Source organism: Poecilia mexicana, unplaced genomic scaffold (assembly GCF_051168715.1).
Source record: "Poecilia mexicana isolate PSO_F unplaced genomic scaffold, ASM5116871v1 scaffold_10, whole genome shotgun sequence".
Classification (NCBI taxonomy): Eukaryota; Metazoa; Chordata; class Actinopteri; order Cyprinodontiformes; family Poeciliidae; genus Poecilia; species Poecilia mexicana.
The window spans coordinates 24,619,430-24,628,533 of record NW_028263379.1 but is presented as its reverse complement, the minus strand read 5'-3'; the positions used below and the strand labels follow the sequence as shown (position 1 = coordinate 24,628,533).

The window sequence follows — 9,104 nt, the reverse complement described above, 5'->3', positions numbered from 1 at the left end:
TTAGCCGCGTGATCATAAAGCTGCAGATCACGTGTGTGGACGCTGTTATTTAGTTAAGCATTACCCCTTGTCTCTCTGGAAATGGTATCTCAGCTGGAGAGATCCGGCCCGAGCGCGGATTCGGTCACAGGTACTTTGACCATCCGTGCCGGCCGCCTTCCTGCTCGCCCGCTTTCTGCCTGTTGAAGTGAATGCCAGGAGGGATTAGGTGATCTGAAATCTCATGATGGGAGACGAGAAGGTAAATGCTACCTCTCAGAGAGCAGCTCCATGGCCCGCCGCATACATGAGCCATGAAAGCTGCTTTGTCCTCCACTAAAAGAAAAGAAAAAACAAAAAACTTTGAGGGGCTGAAAGCCTGGTACGCTCAGTTTCTTTAGGTTGCTGATGAAAGTCCGGATCTTGAGAGGCAAGGAGCAAACGACATGTTCAGGAGATACGATGCAGGTCTTGCAAACCTAATCAAAGACAGGCAAATGCTGGGAATCTGCCGTCCCCTTTCTTGTTCTTTTCCAAGGAGACAAAGTCTTACAGATATGTGGACCTTGAAGTATCGAATTATCTGGAAGGCATTATCATCAGAAGTTTATCAAAGCTACAAATCTCAACAACAGCACAACTGCAAATATCCACCAGGAAATGGGGGGAAAGTGTCACCCGTTTCTGCTTCTCTTCCTATGAATAAAGTCGTTATTCTCTGTCCTTAAGCTCTGATTCTGACATATTCCTGATCTAACATGTTTATCAGATTTCTGCTTACTTTTCAAACACTTTAACACTCAAGTTATTTTTTTTACTCCAAGACTTACAAAAATCAAATGAAAAGACATGCATTCAACCTCTTTTGACCTCTGTTTGCCTTTGATTCCTTGTTTTTTTTCTCATTTGTTTTCAGAATTGACTGATTAGGACCTGAAACGTTGATCCTGAACAGCTACACTCTCTCTGACGTGATAACTGCCTGAGTGGACTGAGACCACTTTGTAAGACCACTGCATTTTATTTATTTATTAATTTTTTTTAGAAAAGCTACTCAACAAAGTAAAGCACATATAACCAATGACTGATAAAAGGGCAATCGGTAATCAGGGCGTAGTTTTCTGTCCTGTGGACTGCAAAGGAAATTCCAGGCATCAGCACAATCATATCTTGGGGAGATAAAGGAGGTCACATATGAAATAAATATATAGTTTTAAGGGGATGACAGATCCTCTCAACACACCTGTGAGGCAGAGACCTACAAAGACGTGAGTGTTCAGTTTTCCTCGTCTCACTCTCTGACGTGTTCTGTTGTGGAGTTCTCGGGAAACTGGACTTTTACTTGCTTTTTTTCTGTAGATTCATCCCACATTTTTCCAGTGAAAAAGGAACACCATTCTCTGAAGCCAGTGATGTTTCTTGATAGGGAGAGCTGACCTGGCAATCATTTACTGACACATCCCCTGGTCTGCCCTTCCTGTTCTTCTCCTCTCCCCTCGATCTTTCACAAATTTGCTCTGCCCGTCTCCACAACATCAACCTGCTCTCTCCCGCCTGTGGGCTCTTGCATAATCCCCTCACTCTTCTGATCCGAACCCCAGGCAGAAGCATGCCGTGCGGTGCGGTCAAGTCCTTTCTGGTGAGTCTTTCTCGCAGGAAGCCCATCGAGCCCGATGGGGAAGAGTCCACCTTTAACCGATGCCTGACCACCCTGGACCTGATCGCCCTGGGCGTGGGCAGCACCCTGGGAGCCGGTGTCTATGTGCTCTCCGGAGAGGTGGCCAGAGACACCGCAGGACCCAGCATTATCATCTCCTTCTTCATTGCTGCCTTGGCATCTATATTTGCCGGACTTTGCTACGCAGAGTTTGGAGCCAGGGTCCCCAAAACGGGCTCGGCTTACCTTTACAGCTACGTGACGGTTGGTGAGCTGCTGGCTTTTATCACCGGCTGGAATCTGCTGCTCTCCTATGTCATAGGCAAGTATCACATTCTTTACTGAAAGTTTTTTTTTTTAAGTAAAAATAACTTTATAAAAGTTAATTTAGAAGAAAAAATGTTCTTTTTATATTCATTTGTCCAAAATTAACGTTGGTTTATCTTTTTACCTGTGCTGGTAGGATATATTTATGTTATTTGCTGACTCTTCACCTGTTAATTTCCATCAATGCTTAGCCTTTTAATTTCAAAAACAGATTATCATTATTTTGACGTACTCTCTAAGGACGCTTAAATGAACCTATAAAAGATAAAGGAAAGTTCTCTGTGATGTTTTTCTTCGATCTTTTACTCCTGAAAAGCAAATTCTCATAAGCTTATCTTGCAGGAAATATATATATATATTTATTTTTCCCCACTTGATTAAGCAGAAGTGCTTTAATGATCACCGAAGAAAGGAAATGTTTCCATTCAAATTTTCTGTTTATGACAGCACTAAAATGGTGACTCAGAATTACAATTTTATGGCCCTCTTTTCTGCTCAGGAACATCAAGCGTTGCTCTGGCGTGGAGCGGGACGTTCGATGACCTGATTGGGGGGGTCATATCCAGGTACTTCGAGAAAAATGCAGCCATGGGCCTTCCTGGACTGGCGCCTTACCCAGATGTCTTTGCAGCTGGACTCATCTTGCTGCTCTCGGGTACAAATTGATGCGTCCTCGATTAACGCAAGAAAGCTGCACGTCAGTTTGAGCGCATCAAAAAATAAAATCTGCTTTACGTGAAGGCATACTGGCGTTTGGGGTGAAAGAGTCAACGACCATCAACAAGATCTTCACGGCGGTCAACATCTTAGTGCTGCTGTTTGTGATCATCTCTGGGTTTATCAAAGGGAACCTCTCCAACTGGCAGATCAGCAAAGAGGATCTGATAAACGCCACAGCACAATTCAAGTAAGAGCGAAACCCAACTTGTGTTTTATTTTTTTATTTTTTTTACTGACTAAATCCTGGGTCAGTTGGGTGCAATCATCATTTTTCTTTAACTTTACACTTTAGGGTTGAGCCATGGGTTCTGGGTTAAGTTTCAACCCGAGTGACTTATGTCTGAAGCCACAAAAGATGTGGTTTTTGAGATCAAAAAGAATAATCCATAATCTGGATTACTGAACAAGTAATATTGTGATTAAAATTGATCATTTTACACTTGTGCTCAACAAATTAAGACAACAAAACACAAGCTTGGAGTTAAAGTTGCTCACTCATCCATACCTAACCAGTTTGTCCTTGCTTGTATCAATTTCATATATGTAAACAAGATGTTTAAAAACTCAGTACCTTAACCAAAGTGTTTACATTTTGATGAACTATAAGGACAAATTTCTCAAATGATTGATGTCTGATAGACCAATTGTCCAATCAATTATAATTTATAGTTGTGACCCCTTATCGAACAAAAACAACTCCAACCGCAAACTGGCATCAGCATTTATTCATATGACAATATTTTTTTTACACTGGACTATGAATACAGAAATTAACTCTAAGTCGTCGGCTGCCAAAGAAGGATACAAAATGTCCAGCTTGGCAGGTAAAAGGTTAGATTACGCCTGGTTAGAACGAAGATTTCACCACTTCATACCTGGAAAGGTTGGGCAAAAGACATCAAAACTGCAAAAGAGCTAAAGGAATAGCAACCAGCAATGTTCAATAATAATCCTAATAAGTCTCTGTGCATATTGATTTTATGTGCAATTATTTGGACAAAGTGGGAATGTTAAATATTATGTTTGAGTTAATTACTTAAGATGCTAAAAGGCTAATGTTCTCTTCATTAAACAAACATGACTTCATTAAAATTATTCTAAAGTATAATTTGCCATGTCAACATTTCTTACATCCTTCTGTGGAATCTGATGAGGTTGGTGTGTAGTTTAAAGTGGCTGCCTCTAGTTTTTACTCTTATGCAACAAACTGGTTCAACTTTTCACCCGATATTTGGTCCAAGCCGCACGACTTCTTTCCAAATACCCATCAGTTAGGACTGTGCAAAATTTCAAAACACCAACATTTTTCTCAAAGCCAATATTTTCATAAGCTCTTGATGAATAGCTTATGAAAGCTATTCATACATTTTATTTCACCAGTTTAGTTTTGGACTATTCCACTCATTTTTTCTGTCCTGTAATATTAGCTGACCATGACAACATAAAGTTTGTGCTTAGAAAAATTGGGGAAAAAATATATATACAAACTGTGTTTCCCTTTAAGTTTAGTCACAATTTCATTCTTAAATAATTTACAATTCTGAGTTGAAGAACCAAAATGTAAAAGAAAGTAAGTAAGTAAGTAAGTAAGAAAGAAAGAAAGAAAGAAAGACAAGGACAAACAAACAAAACAAATGACTGTCTGAAATAGTCAAATACTGGACTGAAAATGGGTTGAAAATAACCGCAGTGAACAGTAAACCAATTGTAAAGAAATGAGTGACAGAGTCCTATTTATCTGACTGTCAGTAAACATAAAATCCTGCCCCGTCTTCATGCAGCAACCTGAGCGACACCCTCAACGTAACGAGCAAATACGGAGCCGGGGGATTTTTTCCTTATGGCTTCAGCGGCACATTGGCAGGAGCTGCAACGTGTTTCTATGCCTTCGTCGGATTTGACTGCATCGCTACGACAGGTAAACGGAGCGTTCTTCCTCTTGTGACCATCGGAACATTTGATAACTAAGATACGAGTAAAATACAGACAATTATATTTTTAACGCAATAAAACAAAGCATTACGTCTACCATCAGCACCGCTGATGCCTTTTGAATGATGTCGTAAAGTTGTACAAACAAGGCAATAGAGTGTATGAGCAAGACAATTTTCTGAAACTGTGATAAGACACTTTAGTAGGCCTGCATGATCATATAATACACTTACAACCTATTAAGCTATAAAGCCCTTAAAATTGCACTGCAGTTACCTGCTTGGTTTACAAAAGATAACTCCCAGAAAGGATCTGCAGCAGTGGAGCTTCTGTATCTATCAAAGATCGCTTCTTCCTTTTTCAGGTGAGGAGGTGAAAAACCCTCAGAAATCTATCCCTGTGGGCATTGTGGCTTCTCTCCTGATATGCTTCCTGGCCTACTTCGCGGTGTCTGCCGCCCTCACCTTGATGATGCCCTACTACATGCTCAACGAGAAGAGCCCTCTGCCAGTGGCCTTCGAATACGTTGGCTGGGGACCCGCCAAATACGCCGTGGCCGTGGGATCGTTGTGTGCCCTGTCCACCAGGTCTGGATCCTCACAGAACATACTTGTCAGTAACAAAGCTAGAGAGCGTCCATGGATTATGCAGTAAAAATAAATAAATAAATAAATAAAATAAATAAGTAAAATAAATCCTGATTGGTTGAGCCTTGCCCTGCAAAATCTTTAATTAAACGTGACCATTGGACGTGTTTGCAGGCTAATGTTGCATTTGACGTGCCTCAGTAGCCCCGACTCTGCCCTGAAGACGACATCCAGCTGAGTTCAGCATGTTGAAAAAAACTTGTGGAGTTTCCACTTTTTTTTTTTTTGTGATTAGTGACCAAGTTAACTACAGTACGCAAGAGGAGCTGATAATAATGTGTTTCTCACCCGTTTTATACAGTCAAACACTGAAGGACAAAATCCAAAACAGTGAAGTACTGTGTCTGCTCCAATGTGATAAAAAAAAATAATAATCATCATCAGTGCAAATAATTCCTGCAAGTTTCAGGATGTTTCATGTGTACATGAACTTGGAGTTGATGTCAGACTTAGGGGGACATTCTCAGACCGAGTAATTTGATTTCCAAAGTCAGGCTGAATGCATTATTTGTTTTAAGTAATCCAGGCATAAATATTATGTATTCATGAGGCTGAAAAAAAAATCAAGACCCAGGTTTGTGTTAACAATCAATTCAAACGTTATGTTTTTTGGGACAACCATTGACAGAAGATGCTAAAAGAAACGGTAGAAACGTAGTGAGAGCTGAAACAATGGCCACCGCTCATATCAGTTTGCTCAGGGGTCAAGAAAAAGAATGCTGACCGAGTAACTTTTATTTAAATCAAGTGAAATCAATGGGAACAATCAGTCTTTCTGTCTGTGAGGCCCAAACAGCCATAATGGTGGTGTTGTTTGACCCCGATTGCACTTTTTGTTTCTGCAGCCTGCTGGGCTCCATGTTCCCGATGCCTCGGGTTCTCTTCGCCATGGCAAGAGACGGCCTGCTTTTCCAGCCTTTGACCAAAGTCACTGCCAAGGGCAGTCCCGCCATAGCCACCATATCGTCCGGAGTCGTGGCAGGTACAGAAATTCAGGCTGTTTGAAAAAGTCTGCACTGGCGTTTGTGACTTGAGCTCAAAGTGACATTATGTGTCTCTTTACTTTTGTATATTCAGCCATTATGAGTCTCCTGTTTGACCTGAAAGCCCTGGTGGAAATTATGTCCATTGGTACTCTGTTCGCCTACACACTTGTGGCAATATGCATCCTGATACTGAGGTACGTTTTTCTGTTTCTGAATGTTTGATCCCAAATCGAGTTGATTCTGCTTCTGCTTTAAAAACAATCATAAAAGGCTGCAAGTAGTCATAAATTATATGTATATTTGGAAAAAAGGTGGTGTGACACCATGTGTGTTAATTAGTTTGAGCATCTTATATTGGTGACTAGCATGTTTAGCAAAGTATTATTAAAAAAAAATACTGTTTCTGTGTGCTTTCTTTAGAAAACGCAGATCATAACCCTAATTCAGAGATTTCTAAAAGTTAGTTTAGATTAAGTAAATAATCTGATTCATATCTCTCCATATCTCTGCTTCTTAAACTCATAAATCTCAGTTCCTAAAATCAAAATGAAAACTCACAGCACATGTGTCCTTTTTGTGTGCGTAAGGTACCAGGCTGCCCCATCCGAAGACATGGACCTGCAGGTCAAAGAACCAAACCCCAAGTTTCGGTTCCTGAAGCCTCCCTCGTCTCCCAACTCTGTCACAGCACGAAGAGTCACAATCCTAACTATAAGTTCTGGTAAGAGATGCCAGAGTTTTTCGTAGAAACAACGTTCCCTCTCCGGTTCATGGTGTGATCGTTGCTCTTTATTTGTCTCTGTGCAGTTGTGTGTGTGGTTGCTCTGTGCATCACCTTGACCCAGGCCATAGACGCTCTGGTAAACGTAGAGGCATGGAGCGTGGTGCTCGTTTGCATCTTCTCCTTCCTCCTGCTTCTCATTTTAATCTTCATCTGGATCCAACCACAGAATCCCACAAAGGCAACTTTCATGGTAAGGGCAGCTAAAGTCACGTTGGTATGGGATGGTTGCAGCTGCTTTCATCACACTGGCTCAAAGTTAGTGACCGGGAGGTTTTCTTTTATTTGTATAGCTCAGTCTGTTGGACCTACTTTATTAATGAAGAGTGAACCAGAATTTCTCCACATCAGTCAAAAAGACTCATGGCCAGCTCCAGCAAACGCTTTGATTTTCTGTTTCAAACAAAAGAAATGAGAAAAAATGTGAACTCTGTTATAATCTTATAAAGGCCCGTGCCTAAATTGAAGTTCACTTTGTAAAGAACATCATTTAAAAAAAAAAAAAAAAAACCTCTTCTAACTCAGATTTTCATCTTAGGTGCCATTTCTGCCACCTCTACCTGTAGTGAGCACGCTCATCAACGTCTACCTGATGGTGCAGTTGGGTTCAGCCACATGGCTGCGATACGCTATCTGGATGTTAGTGGGTAAGATTTAGTCACTTTTCTGTAGCTTCAGTCATTTAGAAACTTTATCATAATCATCATTTATGATCTTGAACAACGCTCCCCCTCCTTCTCCCCTCTGCAGGGTTAGTTATCTATTTTGCCTACGGAGTCCGCAACAGCGTTCAGAGGAAGCGACTCAGGACCGACCGGACCAACGTCGAAACAGTCAGCAGCAAAACAGACACGCACGTAATTACAGAGGAGAAGTTTTGAGCCCCAAAGGGGGGTGAAGACAAGATACACTGAGATGTTACATAGAGTTACTATGTAAGAACTGTGTAACTAAATCCTTCTACATGCATCATTTAGTATCTACTTTTGTGGGTTTTATTGACCAAAAGTGCCAGTAAGCAGGTTTTGCAGAACATTTGGAAAGAAATGTCCAAATAGGGGGAGCTTTTTTTTGTTGTGTTTTTTTCCTTATCTGAAACTGAGTTGCATCTTCCCAGTCAGATATTTGTGCTGTGTAACACGTCACTGCATAATCAGCATGTTTAGGTTCAGAGAAATTTACTGTACTTCCTAAAAGGCCTCGGAGGGAAACAAATATTTTAAAGTAAAATAAATTATTTAACATATTTGTGTATTTATGTTGCCTCTCACGCTGTTGTTATGAAATGAAAAAGGCTAATAAACAAAATGATCCTTATTTTGTAACATTTTGATACATTAAATTGAAGAATATTGTATTTACCTCTAAAATTGTTGCCATTTTGTTATAGCGATAATGATTTTAAGCTGCATGTTTTGTCTTTCTTTTTGTTTTTTTGTTTTTTGCTTTTTGGCAGAAGCAGATGTGCTTTAAACAAAATGCTATTTTGTGTAACATCATATTTGGTTTGTCCTTTTTTGTTGTTTAAACATAACTTTGCTAAAAATTGCATTGTGTTTTTACATGTAAATATGAACATTTTGCATATTTGCTCAAATTATGTAAATGTATTCCTTAATTTAAAAAGGAAAAGGAAAAAAAAAAACACAACATTTAATTGTAACCTGGAGTTACTTTTGTCGCAGGTTGACTGAAAGTGAAATAAAATGATAAATATCACCACCGTTTTCTCAGAAATGTCTGTTTAGCCACAGGAAACGGAGAACAAACGAAGACTATCTGTGATTTAAAAATCATTTTAAAATGTTGCTAATATGGAGTAAGATGTTGTTTTAAACCATTGTCTGGGAGGCTGTTTGTGGGGGTAAAGAAGGGCGATCAGATGACTCAAGTGTGGATTTGATGAGGTTGAATTTACTAAAAAATGACAAAAAAATCGTTTGATATTAACAAATTACTGACTATTGAAGTTCAAACTAACGTTTTAATCTTTCGATTTAACTCTGAAGTTAAGCTGTGTTGAACTCAAAAGTGATTTTTAAACAAAATGTATCGGGGTGACATCATAAAACTCT

The 9,104-nt window shown here is 39.8% G+C and overlaps 1 protein-coding gene across 1 annotated transcript; it reads left to right on the top strand.

Annotated features, from left to right (window-relative positions):
- The first annotated feature begins 799 nt into the window (after positions 1 to 799).
- Positions 800 to 8,748, top strand: LOC106933380 (cationic amino acid transporter 2-like). The gene is made up of 11 exons (XM_015012585.2): positions 800 to 1,958; positions 2,463 to 2,618; positions 2,705 to 2,870; positions 4,465 to 4,601; positions 4,980 to 5,202; positions 6,108 to 6,244; positions 6,340 to 6,442; positions 6,836 to 6,969; positions 7,056 to 7,222; positions 7,568 to 7,676; positions 7,780 to 8,748. The coding sequence occupies exons 1-11, from the start codon at positions 1,589 to 1,591 to the stop codon at positions 7,908 to 7,910; spliced, it is 1,833 nt and encodes a 610-aa protein (XP_014868071.2). The 5' UTR covers positions 800 to 1,588; the 3' UTR covers positions 7,911 to 8,748.
- Positions 8,749 to 9,104: the final 356 nt, after the last annotated feature.